The sequence below is a fragment of the Coptis chinensis genome, chromosome 9 (assembly GCF_015680905.1).
Source record: "Coptis chinensis isolate HL-2020 chromosome 9, ASM1568090v1, whole genome shotgun sequence".
Classification (NCBI taxonomy): Eukaryota; Viridiplantae; Streptophyta; class Magnoliopsida; order Ranunculales; family Ranunculaceae; genus Coptis; species Coptis chinensis.
In genome coordinates, this window is record NC_141464.1 from 7,369,400 (window position 1) to 7,390,065 (window position 20,666).

The 20,666-nt window shown below is 34.6% G+C and overlaps 1 protein-coding gene and 1 long non-coding RNA gene across 2 annotated transcripts; both read left to right on the top strand.

Moving 5' to 3' along the window:
• The first annotated feature begins 176 nt into the window (after positions 1-176).
• On the top strand, positions 177-1,625 carry LOC147474628 (uncharacterized). Its single transcript, XM_086585132.1, has 4 exons — positions 177-197; positions 396-467; positions 674-958; positions 1,035-1,625. Exons 1-4 carry the CDS (start codon positions 177-179, stop codon positions 1,143-1,145), a joined length of 489 nt encoding a protein of 162 aa, XP_086441258.1. The 3' UTR covers positions 1,146-1,625.
• A 2,268-nt stretch (positions 1,626-3,893) lies between these two features.
• On the top strand, positions 3,894-5,994 carry LOC147474629 (uncharacterized). Its single transcript, XR_015207929.1, has 4 exons — positions 3,894-4,118; positions 4,233-4,523; positions 5,545-5,638; positions 5,732-5,994. It is a non-coding gene; the product is annotated as an uncharacterized LOC147474629 (long non-coding RNA).
• Positions 5,995-20,666: the final 14,672 nt, after the last annotated feature.

Sequence of the window (20,666 nt, forward strand, 5' to 3'; positions counted from 1 at the left end):
GTCGACCAAGCACTAGCTTCGTTCACATGCAGAAAAAAAAACTTTTGTACTAAGTTTAGATATGGAAAATGGGTCTTGAGAAAAGATATATTGAATAAGTTTGAGACCTTGGAAGAACAAATCATTTGCATGCCCGGATGGCATTGATCCAAATCATTGGGAACAATTTGTACTATATGAGAACACTCGAAGTGATGGTAAGAAAAGCGAAGAATGGTGAGAATATAAAACTGAATGATTCTCGACATACACTCAGGGGGGATCGTATCCCAACATGTTGCATAAAATGGTAGGTGTCTTTCCATAAACTTTTAAATTTTGATCCGCGATATGCTAACAATTATTTACCAATGTACACGTAGAATAAACAAAAATCGACAAGATACATGGGGTAGGTAGAAACCGGTTGGAAAGCAGGACATGAACGTCGTAATGGAACTGTTTTGGAGAGTGCTCGAGCCCGTTATGTGAGTTTGCATTTCACTTGAGTTCCAACTATAATTTTGTTAAGTCTTTGGCATAGTATTTCCCTTTATAAATGATGCACGAACTAGTGTGCAGGATGTTGTTAGTTCGTTACTTTGATATTATAGACAATATTTTCTCGACTGATTTACCTTAAGTTTGTACTAACTTGTTAGTTTTGAACTAATTTCCATGGAAAACACTATAGGAATTGGTGGAGGCTGCTCAAAAGAAAAGAAAAAGTGCAACTTCAAGTGGAGAGGGCAGTGCAACTCATCTTGATTTTGATAATGACGAATTGACCGAAGTTTTAGGAGCGGACAAAAGGAATAGGACTCGTGGAATCAGCTCTAACCTCTCTACGAAGCAATTAAAACGTACAAGTATTGCGAAGGTGATGTTAGCACAAGCAAGGTCTTCATCAAATTCTGAATTTAAGGGTGATATGAGTGAGATGAAGTCCTCCATAGCTAGAGTTGAGGGTGTGTTGATGGTGAGTTTGCCTTAAATATAAAACTTATTGCTTTCATCATATATATAAATCTTAGTTTTGTTTTTCATTTTGTCAGGATATGCTTAAGCTTGTAACCAATAATGGAATGTCGAATAGTCAACCGCCGCATGGAGATACAACACCCGGAACCGATGTTGGTTCCAACTCAGTTCGCCGTTCGTCTTAACATAATTTAATGAATATGTTTGAATCTGCGAACCCTCCTGTGAACCCTCTTGCGAACCCTCCTGTGAACCCTCCTGCAAACCCTCCAGCGAACCCTCCGGCAAACCCTCCGGCAAACCCTCCTGCTGAAACGTTGAGTCCACCTCTTAAGGTTATCCTATTAGGTAGAGATGGTGTTCCGGTTGCTAGGGGATATGTTATGACTACCACCGCTAATATTTGCCATGGCAGAGTCGTCCTTGGAGGGGAGAAAAAGATCTACATCCAGGAAGTCTTGGTTCCCAATGCTCCTATTTATGATGGACCTCAATTTGGCTGCTCGGACTTTAGTGATTTTGTTGAAGGGGGGCCTTTGATTTGGCTTGAATCAAGGTTGCAGTATGAGTAATCTATTGTGTGGGATATGCAAACTTTTTTCTATTTTGGTTTTTTGAGTATGTTTTTTGTAAGTAATGGTACGAGCCTTTTGCAAGATGTAAGAATGACATAATGGACTTGTGCACTATAGCTTGTTATGATGGTATGATGGCTAGATGGTTTATAAGAATGTTATATTATGAAAGTTTTTTTGTTTTTTGCAGGTTGAAGAGATAATAACCCGTTTTAACTCCGCCAATTGCAAAATAATGAAAGTCTTTGCACCTTGCCGGTCATAAGCCGGATAAAGGAGGAGGGAGAGTGGTGGACAGTTCTGCGGTTATGCTACGTTGGTTGATGTCCATCGGGGTAGGACAACAACAATTGTTCTTCGTGGTGGAGTGATCGTATCCGAACACTGTAATTGTGTGATTTAAATATGTGTGATTTAAAGCTATGGTGTTGTTTATATGTGAATTTGAGTATGGCTCCTCTTCTTTGTTTTTCTGTAGGAGGGAGTTGATGGGTCAGAAGGGCCATCTTCAAAGTCAGCCCCTTCGAGGAATTCTTGAAAAAAGTAAGTAGGAATTTGAAGTTCATAATTTGTCAGAGAAGGTAATGATTAATGGCTAATGATTGTTAGTTATGTTTTATGAAATTGGTGGTGATAATTTGGATTGGATGGGTTTTTTGTTTGGTTTGGGACAGAGGAGGAGAAGTAGGATTAATGAGAAAATGAAAGCTTTGCAGAATTTAATTCCTAATTCTAACAAGGTAACACCATCTTTTACGCGTTTTTGGTTTGTTGGTAGAATTTTCGATTTTGATGTTTTGGTTTTGGTAGACCGATAAAGGCGTCTATCTTTGGATGAAGCTATTGAGTATCTAAAGCAGCTTCACTTCAAGTTCAAGTGAGTTGATTGTTTTAGTATCTTTGAATTTCATGTTAATGCTTGGATATTCCTATTCTTTGAATGCTAATAAAAGTCGTGTTAACATCTTTGTTTAAGAGTTCTATGATGATTTTTATTTTAATAAAAAAAAAAAAATGTATTAGGTGATTGACCTGGAAGAATTGGGATTATGTTGCAACTTTAGTTGGAAATGTTTATTTATATATACATATATGGACCCTTCTTTCTTTGATGCAAAATCAAATAATTTATGTATTAGTTATTGTAAAGGCTAAAAACCACTAGAGTCTAGAAGTGTATTTTATTTATTTGAGATGTAATGTGTTGTGAACAAAACAGCCCCATCAAATATTGTGTACCAACATGAGTTTTGAGCTATGCGTCTTACTATTAATAACTATTAGGTTGGTGATAGGGAAATAAAACTAAAGAATTGAGTTGCAACTCACCATAATGGAATCGAGACCAGAACCAAGTTTATCTTGGGAATGTGGATGATAAGCAAGAAGTTTCTCTACCACAACTTTCTCATCTTCAGCTGATAGCTAGTCCCCATCCGCATACCTAGAACAATGTACACGTGTCAAACAAACTCACATTATGAATTAGGATCTGGAACAAAAAAAAAATATTACTTTTTTCTTGCTAACATTTACCTGTCAGTGTGGAGAATTTGTTTAGCGAGAGAAACAATGGGTTCGATATCTTGGAGTATTTCGGCTTCTCTATCTTTCCATTGCCGATATTCAGGGCTATTATCTTCATGCGGCGGAGAAGAGAAGAAGAAGAAGAAGAAGAAGCAAATCCAAGAACTAGAAGACGAAGCACCAGGGGGGATAAAGGAAGACCTGACCACGACGGTGGTGTCGGTCGCCAAGATGTCGTTGCACGTCGTGTTTTACGGTACAAGTATCTCGCTGTTAAGAATATGATTAATGGTATTATCTTCCTCTTTTTTTATATATATATTTTTTATATATTATATTATATTAAGGGTGTTTAATTTTGTGTATTTCACCATTTTTTCAGATGAGAGAGATAATATTTCTGCTGAGGGTGATAAGTTCAAATCTGTTATCGACCAAGTCGAAAGCCTACATAGTCAAGGTACTTTTCCCTCTCTTGTTTTTATTATTATCTCTACATTTGGGCATGATAGCTTCTCTAGTTTGATTTCAGTGGCTAGTTTGCAATATAAAACAAAAATGTATCATTGAATTAGTTACAGATTTTGATGTACCTAGCATACTTGATTTTATTGTTACAATGCTCCTGGCACCCGCTTGTCTTGAAGTACAACGTAAGTAGGACTTTATTAAGCTTAGTAAAACACTATGATGTTTTGGCATATGTATGACCACACTCAATATTGCTTATGAATATAATATGGAGAAAACACCGCACTTTTTCTTCCACTTATATGTTCTCTCTTTGCTTTTGGGTTGGGATTCGGAATCCGGGGAACAAGTTGCAGATGCGAAGCTTTGTTAGATATTGCCAACACCATTGTAGCTTCTGTCAAATCACAAAAAACAGTGATGGAATTACTCCATCTGATTTCATTACTTCATTGCTTAGTAAGTTTGCACATCAAAATGGTGAATCGAAGTAATCGAGAATCCAAGGGACTCAATGGCTTGGGGTAATTTTGGTTTTCTTTTGTCATCGTCACATTATAAGAAGGGCGGTGGATGCTCAACCATGTCAGTGCTTTACTTTTTTTTTTATTATCTTTTTGAAATAGAAATAATTTTCAAGTTTTTCCCTCCTTAATTCAATAAATCTTCATTTAAATATGTGTTTCTAATGTAATTTAGGCTTGGGCCTATGGATATGGAAATAAAGCAGCGGAAGGTTGTTCAGAGAAAGCGTGCGAGACCTCCTGCTGAAAGCTCTTCTCATCCTGAGGAGGTTAGTCAGTTGCCAGGGTAAGTTATCCCAGTGTACTCACATAGTGGTGCTGCAACAAGCCGAAAATATGTCGGATCTGATAATAAATAAAAGGAAGAAGAGATGGCAATAGGAGAATGCGATAGCAGGTGCCATTGCTGGATTCGCAACCGTTGCTACTCTTCACCCCCTCGATGTCGTTCGCACTAGATTTCAAGGTACATTCACATATTATTATTATTATTATCATTTTCGATATATAGGCGAAGTCATAGGAAACAGTGGCAAAAGCCGAGGCACCGAGTCTCTTGGAGACGCGATTGGTGAAGAATGTAGATAAAATCCCTTCTCAATAATCCTTCCTTGATCAACTAGAGATAACTTACTAGTTGTGTAAGTAGTTGGGGACCTGTTAAATTGGTCTTGAGTCAATGGTGTGTCTGGGCTAATCACAAGTGAAGGAAAATCAAGTATACTTGGTGATAACATCTCTAGCTCCCTCGGCAAAAACCCGCAGTTCTGAACCAATCCAGACATCAATGGACTTACTTTGAAGTTCTTAAAATTGTTTCTTCTCTCATATAGCTTGTTGCCTTGTTTCTTGGGTCCTGTCTTGATAGGACGGATGACGCTCTTCGCCGATGCATTGTTAGAATGAATTGAAAGCCCTCTTTGTTTATTTTGTTGTGTTTTGTGTTCTAAATGCAGTTTTGTCATGTTAGATTGAAATGTTGTAAATGTGGTTGGGTTTGGAGAGGTTGTAACATTGTAAGAGATAGGAATTGAATGGTGCATTTAAGGACTAGTTTTTTTTTTTTGTGCTTACACCAATGTGGAAAGCAAGGGGATTATGGTTAAACTCGATAATATATTTTTGTTCCTGATTTGGCACTAGTGGGTAGGGTTTTTTTTGTGTTTCAGATTACTATTTTTTGAGTGAGAGCAAGTGGGGGTTTCATTTGTTGCTTTACCTTAGTTGTCATTGTGTCATTACTTGTAGAATACCACAATGCAGTGGGGAAAATGAGGAGAGGAAGTAGTGTATCAATAAGAGAAGGAAAACAGGCAATGACTGTCAGAGAGAAAGAAATGAGGAAATGTCTAAGAATAAGAGAAGTTTTCATCATTGAGGAAAACGTCATTATTATTATTATCAAGACAGGAAACAGTGTATCACTTTACTTCATTTTAGTCCAGGAAGGAAATTTACTTTTGTGTTTTGTATTACTTTTTATTCAGCTATGGTAGAGCGAAAGACATATATTCCAAAGGCGGTGAGAACAAGCTCAACCCTGGCTTTCATTTAATTTCTGCTGCAGAAGCAGGGGGGTTGGTAATTACTTTTCATTGGTTTTTTAAAACATGTTTTCATCAGTTTTCTCTTCTTTTTCGCTGGCTTGATGTTAAGTGTGAGTGGTCATTTCAGGTATCTTTGTTCACAAATCCTATTTGGCTTGTTAAGACTAGATTGCACCGGACTCCCTTGCATCGAGCGGGCCGTGATTCTCGGGTTTAATGGTTTGCTCTATGTTTCATTTTTCATATTGGTAACTGTGAGTTAGCTACGCCTTGTCATGGCAGAAATATCTCCCAAGTTTTTAGCTAAATGATTATTTCATTTTTGGGATGCTCTACTTTATTGTCTTGACGGCTATTTCGTATTATACAATGCTTGCTACTTTCTTTTTAGTTTTTCATTTCCATGTTTATGTGCATTTGATGGTCTAGAATATGCTTTATCTTGAACAGGAAATGAAAGATCGAACGCAAATGATTTGAATTTTGAGCTGCTCAATCCATCTTCAGGTAGTCGTTGCACATGCATTTCATTGGTAGTTATGATATATGTGTATGTAGTACTCTATAGAATATGTTAGTCTAGAAGTGTAGTTGTAAATGTATAGGGTATGATGATATCTGTGTCGTGTTGTCGGTCATAAAAGTCTTAGTTGTACCACCAAATTGGTTTAGCTGGTCTCGCTACAAAATATGAGATTTTTTTTTTTTTATTAGCAACCCATCAGCAACGGTTTATAACCGTTACAAACGAATTTTAAATTATTTTTTTTAAAAATTAACTAACAACTTTGCAACGGTTAAAAACCGTTGGTAAAAATTTTAACAAATTACCAACGCTTAAAAAGCGTTGCAAAGGTTTTAAATATGTGTACGCAATGGTTATAATAAGCGTTGGAAAGTTCTGCTTGCAACGCATTTTAAGCGTTGGAAATTTCTGTTTGCAACGCTTTTTAAGTGTTGGAAATTTCTGCTTGCAACGCTTTTTAAGCGTTGCAAATATTTCCAACACTTTATCGATGCCATATTTGCAACGCTTAAAAAGCGTTGCGAAAATTATTAGCAACGCTTTTTTGCCGTTGCAAATAGCTTGTTATGGTGTAGTGATCATTGGTATATGTAATCTGACATAATATATCACCAATATATATTAACATTCATGTCACACCACCATATCCATTATATTATAATATGTCACAAATCATATCTAACAACTCGCTCATACTTAAAACCAATATTTTTCTTAAAAACCACTCGTCTACATATGAGAACGAGGAAAATATTACAACCAAGGAGTACATTCATCCCTTGTGAGTATTAACTCACACAAACCACGTATGCATTTCTCATAAGAAATCATGTACATCATAATACATAAATATTCATATGCAATAACTCCATCACACATAAAATTAATATTTTACTTTGCTTATTTATTACCTCGTTGACTCATTTATTAAAAGACACAGCCCAACCTTTAGTTCCTACTCCACGATTTGCACTTCACATATTTGCCAAATCACACATATCCGTCTGCCTCACTCACACCGAGTACCACTACAAGACATATGTCCCAAGTGGGGATATCGCCTCCAGAAAACATATTTTCATCTTGTAAACTTGTAACTTGTGAGTCACAGCCATCTCTAGGCTTTCCATACACATACACAAAACCACTTTTGGGCATAACAAAATATCAGGTCATTCATGGCACATTCAATGAATATCTTGAGTCATTCCTGCCACATTTAAGGAATACCCATCATAATACTAACAGGTCATTCATGACACATTCAATGAATACCTTAGGTCATTCCCGCCACATTCAAGGAATACCCATTATAATACTAACATGTCATTCATGGCACATTCAATGAATACCTTAGGTCATTCCCACCACATTCAAGGAATACAGACCTACATTCCTGTACATTTAAAGAATACAGCCCACCCGCAAGGCGAATGCCTTAGTTCCTCTCTAAGGCAGCTTTTCACATGACATCATTAGTCATAAACATTTCTTTTCATCAAAGAGGCGTGGAGAGATCTAAAGATGTGGGCCACACATTAAATTTTCACTGAACACTTTTACACCGGATTTTAACACTCAAGAGTTCTTATTTATTATAATATTTTCATTACAAAACAAACATCGTCTCAAACAATAGAATAATTACTAAATACTCCAAACACAATAACTAATCAACTCACCTCATTATCAATTATATAAATCATAGATATCAAAAGGTTCAATCAGGAATAACGCATTACTTAAATGTCTCGTGAACACATTTTAAACAACCACACTCACATACACAATTAAGTACTAACATTGTACATATATAGTTATCACAATAACTAATAACTAATAACTAATATAGTGGCTGAACTTTTGCTCAAAGCTGCCTACATATCCAAATCTTTCAAGATTGGAATCAAGCCTTCGTAGTTCTTATTAGCCACATAGTCAATGCTATAGTTTTTCCTACATTCATCTAAATGACATGTAACTTAATTATTTAGAAACTAGGGTATGTAGATATACTTTTTCATGTAGAACTCAAAGTCCTAACCTCAGCCCATCAAAATGAAAACTTAGGTCAAAAGTGGTAAAAATCCTAATTTTCAACAAACTAGAAATCTGACGAGTTATCTTTCGGAGACCACAACCCTTTCTACAATTGTCCAAACGTTACAAAGCTTTTTGCATTGAAAATAAGACTCTCAGAAATTACTCTTTCATGTTTTACTAAAATACTAACTCTCACTCTAACTATATGAAAACTGGACTCAAACACATTGCACAGAAACAGAATTCTGCCACATTGTTTTCTGTCAACCAAACTTCCAGACATCATAGCTGTCTCCACAAGACTCGGAATTGGACAAGGCCAATTGAGTTAGAAAGAAGACTCATAAAACTCACTTTTTCATGTTTTACAAAAACTCTAACTCTCTCCCTAGCCTTATGCAATTTGTGATCAAACCCTATGCAGAAAACTGTTTTCTGACGAATAGAATTTCTGATGCATAAAATTGTCGAGGTCATATCTTTTCCATCACTCATCCAAATTATGTGAGGCTCACTGCGTCGGATAAAAGACTCTCTAAGGTTTCATTAGGTTTTGGTTTCACACAAATCTACAAAGTATAGTGTCCTATACACTTCCTACAATGCAACATGTCCAAAATATGTGCACAAACAGTCAACATATATTGAAGGCAATTTTCATAATCTTAAACACGAGTATGAACTCGGGTCAAAGTATGAGGTTGTACATCTATAAGTCTAGATTCTAATGGTTTTGGAATCAACACAAGAATAAAATCTTGATTTTATAAGATTTTATTACTGCAAACTGCTCAGTTTCTGTGTCAGACTTCAACGTTTTCACTATAAACAATTGTTTTTCAATTGGTCTATTGCTAGCTTGATCATACCAATGGTAGGATCAACCTCACCGTGCAAGAGCTCTAGAGACATCCTTCTAAGGTAGGCCATTTTTTTTAGGCTTAGCTACTATAGTTCACTCACCATTAAAATGTACCATCTTAGAGAATCCCTCACAACTACACTACTCAGTATAGGTTCCCCTTCCATGATGACATTGATTCTAGAAGGATTGTCACCAATACATTTCGTTGTGCTGAGCATATGGCAGATTGATAGACGGACTACAAAGCATAGTCAACATAAAGCGAAGGCAGCATTCAGCAGCAATATATACTTTTAATAGATTGAAATAATCACAATCTTGCTCTAAAAAATGTAATCAACTAAATATTATAACATTAAAACGTACCTGAACATCCTGGGCATTAACATCAAGATGATCAGCAATAAGAAACCAAAACCTCGAAAAATCAAGATTAGTACCGACCCAATCACACGGTTAGCAGGAAACCCATAAAGTTTCCAAGCAACATAAGTCAATGCATCAACCGGGTTAGAAACAATCACTAAAATTGAATCGAATCAGGTGAATATTTTGCCAACGGGTTATAACATCACGAAACAACGTTAAATTCCTTTGTAACAATTCACCAGATATTTGCCTTGCACCTTGAGAGCCAAAATTAATAGAAGATCTGTAACATCTATACATCTATGACAGTGTATCGCCATATCGCTTGTACGTGGAAAATATGCCACGAAGAGCCACTAAAGCTTATGAAGCCGATCCCAAGTCCAACGATCTAGCCCTTTCGTGTAAACACCCTTAAACCCAACAAATCGTAGAAAACGGTTATACGCTCTCCGTAAAGAAGCCTCCCTTTTCCTCTCAGTAAAACTCCCCTTTTTCCTCTGTGTTAACCTCTCTCTTCCTGTGTTACAACTCTCCGTGTAAACTACTTTTCGTGTTTTCTCTTTTTCAAAACCCATGAAAAATAGGGAATAGGGTTTATCCTCTTTACCCTATCTCTTTCTAATCATTATCATTTTTATTTTATTTTATTTATTCTTATTATTAATATTAATCATATATTATAAAAATAATAAATAGAAATAGCCAGGTGTTATACTATCCTTTACCGATTTCTTCAATTGAAACAACGTCATAACGCTAACGTACAATAGCCATTTCTTCATTCACAGTTCCCAATCTATTTTATATATTTGTTAATTGGGTGCTTCAAAAAATGCACTATGTGAATTCAGTCACTTATATTAATAATTCGGTTAACAGACATCAATATACACATTAATGACAATCGAGAGGGTTGTATAGCGGGTTTTCCTATAATTTGAGTAAACAAGATATTAATCTATCATTCATTCACTGGTATTATTAAGATATGTAGTTCAAAAGGTTATTAGTTCAATAGTATCATGTAAGAGGCACCAATTGGATGTAGATCATTAGGCTAGCATAGTGTGCGACAAAATTACAGTGTATTTCCAATAATTAATAAAAAGGCTTTGGTAAGGGGCATGTTGAGAGCTGGGTTGATGGCACTTAACTAACATAAGAATATGGAGTGGAATGTCCATGATAGGAAAACCATTACATCTCAAATTTAGCTTTTATTTTTTTAAGGGTTTTTGAAACTTGACTATTAGACAATATGGTTCTTAGTAATTGAAATATTTCTGAAGGCATGTATCTCTTTCTTCACTAGACAACACAAATTCAACTCTGAGTTTGGTGCAAATGTAGTACGCGGACATGATGCCAGTTTGGATAAAAGAGATGAGATTTGAAATGATTATGCAATAAGTATGTGCAAATATTAAATCTCTAAACTTTGTCTGAACTGGATGATTTTTTAAGTACTCGACAACCAATAGAAAAAAAAAATATGCCAATGGAATTTCTCCGTCTCCAGCAGATTCAAAATATCTACATTCAATTCTTAGTTATTTTGTCGATTATTATTATCGGACAATACTATTTTTGTATTTTTTTTGGATGACGTTCAATTATTTTATGTATGCAGTGTTATGATTCCGTACTATAGTGAGGAAATTGCCTTCTCCTTGGCCTAGCATATAAATATATATAGTAACGCGTTATAATCCGTATGATTCTTAGGTATTTTCACTGACCTCGGTGTATGGAATATTCTTTTGTGAAAAAAGAAGAAATTAAACAAAATTAATATTTGTAGTGTATTTGACAGTAGTGAATTGTTGAAATAGTTTGATTATTAACTTTCAATTGAAAAAAAATCCATATCCATGTCAGCACTCTCTTTGAATGGATTAATGACTACAATGTTTAGTAAACCGTACACAATCAAACTGTTATGAGTGTTATGTAGAAAAGACAATATGCAAGAATAGTTAGGTGTACATAATGATCTTTGTTTTGTTACCAGGTACAATTCTCAAGATCAAATTATTTTATGAGATGTGGATCACGGTTTGACAGTTGAAGAGAATAATTACTTTGTGCATACAGGAAAGACTTGACAGCAGTTGGATATTATTAGGATATTCCAATGCAGACAACAGTTAAATTGTATTATACGGCCTATGAGCCTTCAAGTAGCTTATTCATATTTATCGTATTAGCAGTCATGCAGTACATAATGTAGTAGGTCTTATTTTTCTTGATAACCTACCTATAGGTGAGCTCTATTCAACTATCGTACTCTTTTGAAATTGAAATTGAATTTTTATGTGTCTGTCACCTTACAATTATAATGGCGGTTATTCTTCCAAAATATTTATGTATGGACTTGAGCAGCAGGGTAGTAACATCCCCTCAAGGTCACTGGTGAGGCAATATCAGGTCGAATTTTCAACTAGGGCCTGGATTTAGTTGAGGTGCGCATAAGCTGGGCTCGAACACCTGGTTAAAAAAAACAGCAGGGCAGTAACATCCTACCAAATTTCATTAATGTTCAGATAGAAATAGTATAATAGTGTACCATTTGGATTAACCTCAGTCAATGTAATTATGCAATTGATATGCATTTTAGTTTATGAAGGAAGCGTGTAATTTATCATGTAAACCCGAGATTTTTCCATTTGAATTTTGTTTTCATTAGAAGATAATGAAGAGAGATACACAAAAAAATTGATCAATTTCTTTATACTATTGTCCCTAGGTTGTGATTGCGCATACATGAATCCTACCTACAACTCATTTACTCGTTCCACTTCTTAGCCACACACAATTGGTTTTTATTAATCTCTTTTAACAATATATCATTTGGAATATTATATATGTTTTTTAATGTTTAATATAATATTTATTTCTATTTCATCATAAAATAATAATAATAAACTAAAAAAATGTAACAAGTCCAAAGTCAATTTTAAAAAATTGCAAGTTCGGCCATAGGCCGGGCCAAATAGCTAGTGAGTATAAGATTATTCGGATTTTACAAGGTAAACATTCCGAGATTATGAGTTTGAAAGCGGAGGATAGATGTTTTAAAGCGGAGGCTGAGATATACACTTTGGGTTCGAAAAACTGGAGAGGGATAGAACATGTACCGTACATTACAAATATCACTTGTTGTGATGTGTTTGTGAGTGGGTGTCTTCATTCATTGGATTTCATTTGAAAATGTTGAGAAGTTTTATTCACTATATATTGTCTTTTTCGATGTGGGTAAAGAGCAATTTGGTGCAATCAAACCACCGCCCTCCTTACTCGGATTGTGACACTGTAGCCACCAAACACTTGTTTAAAGGTTTGGTTGTGGTAGGCGGGTGTCTCTGCTCTATTGATGGGAATTTCAAGGATTGTGTTAGATATGGATGATGAACGACTATGGAGTAGAAGAGTCGTGGGCTAAGTAGTATATATTGAGACAGGAAGTATGTGGATCACTTGGCATGGTGGTCGTAAAGTGATTAAGCTAAGGAATGGTGTACTATTGCTGACACAAGATCATGATGAAATTGCTTATTATAACCACAATTGAAGACACTTTTAGGCCTATCAAGATTAACGGTGTATATAACACCCGTAATTTTCCTTCCTATTTATTAGTGCTTAGAAATTAAATAAAATATTAACAAAAAAAAAGAAAAATTTAAAGCAAAGATAATGATAATGATAAATATAGAAAGAGAAATTTTTTGAAGTGAGATAAGTATAGTTATAGTTACCAAAAATATGGGGTGGGGTTTTAGGGGTTCCCTCCTTATTTTTTGGGGGAGTTTTTTTTTTAAGAAAAAAGAGAACCAAAAGAAAAAGAAAAGAGACGTGTGTGAGATAAAATAGAGAGAGTACAAAGAGAGAGAGATCAAACCTTTTTGTAGCGAGGGGGAAAGAGAGAAAGGAGCCGAAGGAAGAAGACAACCTTCTCAACGCGTAATCGATTTTCGAGTTTTCTGGATTTCGAGTTTGTTACGTAAACAAACGTTTTCGCTTTTCGATTAATTCCGATGAGTAGTCTAAACTTGATTAATTCTTTTGAAATTTTATTGTTTGATTATCACATAATTTGTAGTAGTTATGCATTTTATTTAATGGATTTGGAGATTTAAAAATGTATTAATTAATTTTATCAAATTCATATATTGTATATTATATGTTACTCAGCAAGGTTGACAATTTGACACACTGTCCTTCTGTCACAAGGTTCACAGTTGCTTGATAAAGATTTTTCACGGATTGTTAAGTGGTCTTTGGTAGTCTGCAAGATGTTGATTGCTTTGAATGGTTTATTAAAACATTTGGATTGTTTTAAAGGTTGTCTAAAGCTACGTTAAAAACCTTATAGATTAATATTTTAACTAAAGGGTATTGTTTGATTTTGATGCATGAGATAAGTACAGACGCCAAGATTCCCTTGTTGATATACGTGTTTTGATGGGTATTTTCCATGTTAGTTTCCTGTTAGCAAATTTCACATGCTAGTTTCTGGTGGTGGGTTCTCTAGTTTCTGTTGTCTAATTTGTGGCTAGGAATTGTTAAACAGGAATGTGTGGATTTGGTTATTACATTAAAATAAGTCATGATATACGATTTCTATGCATAGGAGAAATGGGTTTTGAATACCAGGAGGTACAACACCCTTTGTATTTATCCCCACCTAATAATTTTGCAAGGTTATAAGTCTGACTTTAATGTGTCGCGTGAGCATAGCCTATCTATTAGTTTTGAACCATTTTCTTGGTGTATAAGGATACTACATGAACACAAACTCTTCTATTAAATTTGATAAGTACTCAAATGGGCATACACTTTGTTCCAATATTGGTGTTGTTTTGTTCTTATTCAAGTTAAGAATTTTGTCTGATTTGGAGACGATTTTCAGTGTCTTTAGAAATTGATATAGGTTTTGATTAAAGCATGTTAAGTAAGTTTCAACTGTCCTCTTTCACACTCAAAAAGCCCTATAGCATTTCGGTTTATGTAGAAGGAGTTACACCCTTCGGAAGTTGGCATGTCAGAATTTTCTGACTGTAGAAATCAGGTCTGTGCCTGGTTTGGAATCGAGTTTTCACATAGTTAGGGTCAAACTCAAACTCTCACAAAACCATGAAAAAGTGAGTTTTATGAGTCTTCTTTCCAACCCAATTGGGCTCGTCGCATTCCGAGGTCTGTGGAGATAGATATAATGTCTGGAAGTTTGGTTGACAGAAAACAGTGCGTCAAAAATCAGTTTTTGCGCACTGTGTTCAAGTCCAGTTTTAAAATAGTTAGGGTGAGAGTTAGAATTTTTTATAAATATAAAAGAGTAAGATATGAAAGTCTGCTTTCTATTACAATTGGCCTCATCATATTCGAAGGCCTGTGGAATTAATTATGACGTCTGGAAGTTTGACTAGCAGAAAACAGTGCGTCAGAAATCAGTTTCTGCGCACTGTATTCGAGCCTAGTTTTCGCATATTTAGAATGAGATTGAGTATTTTTGTAAAACATAAAAAAGTAAGTTCTGTGTGTTAGCTTTTTATCACAAAAAGTCTAGATGTATTTGGATACCTGTGGAAAGATTTGTGCCATTCGGAAGATAGTCCGTCAGAAATCTAGTTTGCTGAAAATTAGGATTTTTACCATTTTCGACCTAAATTTTCTTCTAGATGGGATGAGGTTGGGACTTCGAATTCTACATGAAAAATTAGGTCTACATACCCTAGTTTCTAAATAATTAAGTTACATGTCATTTGGATGAATGTAGAAAAAACAAACTATAGGATTGACAAGTTGGCTAGAAAACCTACAGTGTTATCCTTTATGTGCATGAACCTATTTTGGGAAATATGTCTAGTAATAAACTAAGAGTCTCTTAAACTCTTCTTGGGAGTTTTATATAGTGTTTGTAGCATACTTTTAGACCGTGGGTTTATTTTGAACCGACATGGTTCATAAGATTTTTTTTTTTTTTTAGAATAAAAAGTAGAGAAATATCCATTTGTAAGTTTTTGGATTTAAAGATTGATAGTGTATCTCTGGGTATGAAACTTAACATATATGATTGTGGGAGTATTTGAAACTTATTGTATGTGATTCTATATAGTATAAATTATTATTTTTATTAAAGGTACATACAAGGATGTTGATATTTATTGGTTAAGAGTTATGTAAGGCTTGATTCTAATCTTGAAAGATTGGATACGTAGGCAGCCTTATGTACAGGAGCAGCTACTATATTATATATTATATATTAGTTTTTATGATAACTATATGTGTATAATGTTAGTATTTAATTGTGTATGTGATTGTAGCTGTTTGAATTGTATTTGATTGATGACCATTCATGTTGCATTCGATGATATTTAAATGCGTGATTGATTTGCATTGATGCGTGAAAATAACTTTATGCACGTGTGATCAATTGTTGTGCATGATTAATGCTAGTACAATGATAAGTGAGCTTAGAATAATATTTTCAACAAGTCGACCATACCTTTAGAACTTTCCACGCCTCAGGATTTGGTAATGATATATTATGACTTGAGATGTCATGTGATAGGAAGGTATTCATTAAATGTGCCATGAATGACCTATTAGTGTATGATGGGTATTCCTTGAACGTGGCGGGAATGACCCAAGGTATTCATTGAATGTGCTATGAATGACCTGAGATATTGAATGCCCATAAGAGGCTGTGATTATATGCATGGAAAGCTCTGAGATGGCTATGACTCACAAGTTATGAGTTTGCAAGATGTATATATATTCTTGGAGGTGATATCCCCGCTTGTAGTGGTACTCGGTGTGAGAGAGGCACACAAGTATGTGTGATTTGGCAAATGTGTGAAGTGCAAATTGTGGAGTAGGAATTAAAGGTGAGGTCAGTAAATAAGTGATTAATATACAAGATACATTGTGGAATTAAATGAACTAAAAGTATGTAAATTTGTGTGATGTTATGGATGTGAAGTGTGATTGTGAATAATATCAGTGAATGTTTGTGATTTTTTATATGATTGCGAAATGACTATAACTTGATATGTTATTACGAAAATATTAATGACTTGTGATAGTCTAAAATCTATGGTTATGCACGCAGAAACTTTATGAAGTAATGATGTCATGTGAATGACTACCCTTGATTTAGGTATTATAATAAGTGGTATTCCCCGAATATGCGGGACGAACCAGGTTGTATCAATTAGACTTAAATGGCTTAAATGAGGTTTGATTATGAATAAAAATTTGACTGGCTGAGATAAATCATTTTATTGTGATGTCTAACTCTGTTTTGCAGGAGGGTAGGATCTATTAATCTTTTATGCAGGGACGTAAATATCCTACCCTAAGACGATGTGTTGGCTTAAAGGTAAGGTGTATCAAACTCGTATTTAATTAGGTTATCATATGTGCATTTAATAAGTGGAATGTAAGTGGTATTTATGTTGTGAGTTATTTTGGAAAATGGGAATGATGAGTACTGTTATATGAGATTTTTGGAATTGTATATTGGGGTGAAATATTACTTGGGAAGAAACTACATGCCGTTTTGAGAAAACGGATCGGAACTAACTTGTCTTCAAAGTTGAAATGATTGTAATAATATATTCCTTTATTTGAAATATTGAACATGTTGTTTTTTTTTTGTCTTACTCATACTAGCAAATTCAATTTGCTGACCCATGTTTGCTTTGTTTTGCAACGTGGGTGTGTTCTTTGAAACATAGATGGTGGAGTGCAGTGGATGAGGACACATGATTTGGATTTGCTCTTAGAGTCTTCTGGTTTAAGTTTTTCTGAAGTGCACAGTTTTGTTTTGGAGACAGATGTAATAGAGTTGGTTAGTTTCTTTGTAGTTTAATAATGTGATTGAAGGATTGTTTCTTTTGGTTTTAAATTTGATCTCAGATTTTAATATCGTGGTTGATAATATGTTATTAGGGTTTCGTTTCATCCAGGGTTTTCAGATGATTGATATATGTAAAATGAATAGTTTTACCTACACATAAGTAACGAGACTCAAACGCAAGTAAAACTAAGACTACTTTTTGCTGTGTTTATCAAAGATTTCTACTCTTGATGCTATCGCAATAGAGATGGAGTAGAAGATTCATTCCACTCCTAGTTCTTTAGTATTAGCGTTTTCTAAGATTATCGGTCTATCCAAAGTTAATGAGAGTATGATGGGAATTATACTACGATGCAAATTATGCTAACAAGATACGAATAACTCAACCACGAAAAGCTAAATTGATCCTAGATAAAGAATTAGGGGGGGATTGATTCCACTTTAACTCGACTTAATTCACTAGCGAAGATTCGTCGTAATCCAAATTGCAATGCTTTCACATAGCAATTGGGTGTTCATAATCCCTAGTTGTTCAAGGTAATCTCTACCAACTAACATCTAGCATGTGAAGCAATCAAACCCATTCTCATGGTAAACTAATTACTTTCTAGATTGGAATGGAAAATTACGACTATTCTACACTAACAACAATCAAGCTTTCATCAAGGCTTCCTCAAACCCCTCTAATGGAGGTTTAGCCTAGAGTCATTAAACTATCATTTTCAATCGAATTTAAACAAAACATCATATAAAGATTGTAAATTTGCTTATCTGAATTCAAATGGAAATCTAATCATGCAAGAATTAATTGAAACTAGTAATGACAAATAACTAAATCTATGAATTGAAACTAAATAATTAATGGAAAATGAAACTAGATTATGATTTAACTAATTATGAAATGAAGACAACTAATTTATGAATTCAACAATACTAAAACTAAATAAGAATTTAATCAATAAACTAAATCGGAATTAAAAACTACTACTTTATTATAAAACTAAATATGATTATAAAATAATAATCTACTTGTTCTAACACTAATTAATTGAAAGGTAAAACTAGATCTAAAACAAGATATGAAAACTAATTAATGGAGAGAAAACTAGATTTAGAATTATTCACTAATGGCTACCTAATTTTCTACTTTCTTAGGAGTTAAGTCTTGTGTGTTGAAATGGAGGAGACCAAATCCACATTTTCGTGCATGGGCTGAGGAGCCATATTTTGGGCCGGAAAATCGAGCCCAAAACCCAATTTCTTCAGTCCATAGAGGCCTTTTCAGCTAGATTTTGCTTCAACAGACTTTACATCCACTTTTACTCCTCTGATTGGCTCAAGGTTTAGACCATTGGAAAGCTCTTTCCGAGCCGGTCATTTTGACATAAGGTAGGCCCAATTCTGAGGCATGAGTCCAAAGATACGGTATTTGGAAGTTATGCTGACTTTTGTGCGCTATTTATGCCCGCGTTGACTTTGACTTTTCAGCTTTGACCGGGCTTTAAAAAGGCTTTTTCTCCTTGAATCTTGGCCTTTAATCACAGAATTTCTTAACAACCAACCCTTGCTCTTTTATCTAGCCAAAGTGACACATTTCTGCACATAATTGACTCCAATGCCTGAAATACATAAAAGCACGTAATCAGCATTAACTCTTATTTATTACTCACATAATTGGTCTAAAAGTATTATTGTTAAGGGGTTAAAACTACAGTTTTGGGCTCTTATCAAACCACCCCCAAACAGCATTTTGCTTGTCCTCAAGCAAATATGAGAAATTAGAATAAGTGACCAAAAATGGAGTTAACTAACTACTCGTTTTGGGCCGAGTGCGATTGCATTGACCATATGCAACAAGGCCTTAAACCACTAGGAATTCCCTAGTGGACGAGTTATAGCCTCGTGAGAGTTTTCCAGTGAAGGTACTCACAAACTTTATCTATACTACAACCACTAAGAAATAAAACTATTGTTTCCTTATTTATGCCTTAACTATCTATACATCTCACTAGCAATGAATACAGAATAATCAAGTCAAAACCTAAGCTAATATATGCATAATAATCAATCATCTATGAATAAACATATATACAATGAGTAATACTGTGAAATGCACTAGCAGGTACGTTGGAATAGCGTCCTTAAGTAGGTCCTCACATAAATGTCAAGACAAAAACTACTTTGAATTTTTCCGCTCAAGTTTCGCTACTCCAGTGTGCAGTGGGCACACTTTACCTTACAATCTCAATGACACACAAGGAAGCCAGAGTCGATCAAACACATCTGCCACTTACTATCACACTAACTTATTCTTAATTGAGCTAGAGGTCTTTATTAGGTGTTGCGGGGATTAGGAGATGGTTTAAGAAGGAAGGAAATAGATATTCAAAACGGACAAATCTGAGATAATAGAGTCTTCATATTATGTAACTAGAGAAAACCGTGTTCTTTACTTTTGCTTCTACACTTTGTTTCCATCCTTAGCCATATTTTTCTTTTTCTTTGGCTTTTTGACTCCTTTGATTCTATATATATATATATTTTTTTTTTTTGGAGTTCTAACTCTTTATTTTCTTGTAAAACTTTTTTTTTTTTATTTGGATGGAAACTTTCTTTTCTTATCTGAAGCGACTAACAAATTCTTGATTTCAAAGGTCTTTCTCTTTTCTATTCTTCATATCTATTCTCAGACTCATTCAAAGAATGGGTAAGCTGATTTTTATTTTTATTTTGTTTTGTAAAAGGTTAAAGGATTTACAGTTTATGAAAGGCTAAAGAAAGGCTCAAAGGGGCGACTAGCGGAAAATAATTTCATAAGGTTTGAATTTCTGGCTATATCGATCCAAAGAGGGCCTAAATTCTCGCTCAGGATATGGTATAGTGATCGTGCAAAGTGGACGTGTGATTTCTCTATCCGGATTTTACTTCTCCCTTGTGTCATTTCTCAAATGTTTCACTCATATAAGGCTTTAGGCTATATTTTCACAAGATTTATAGACTAAGTACTCTAGCCTAGATTTCAGAAACTTACTGCCAAACAATCATAGATACTCATGCAATATATTCATAGAAAGATGCAAGGATTATTATCTACATATTAACCTAAGTTTCTAAAAACTATTCTAATGCAACGCTACGTGAGACTTCTATATTATTGAGAGCACAGAGAAAGAAAACAATACCAATATTCCTAAGTGTATAGCATAAACTTTTATTTATATTTTTGAAATTTTTGAATTTTTACTAGAAAACAAGTGCATACTGTACATATATATATCCTAACAGATGTCTTAATTACACGTGTTTCTATGCCCCCCCCCCCCCAAACAAGAAGCATGCTTTGTCTTCAAAGTATTTAAATAAAAAGGGTAGAGAAATACCATGGAAACGAGTGA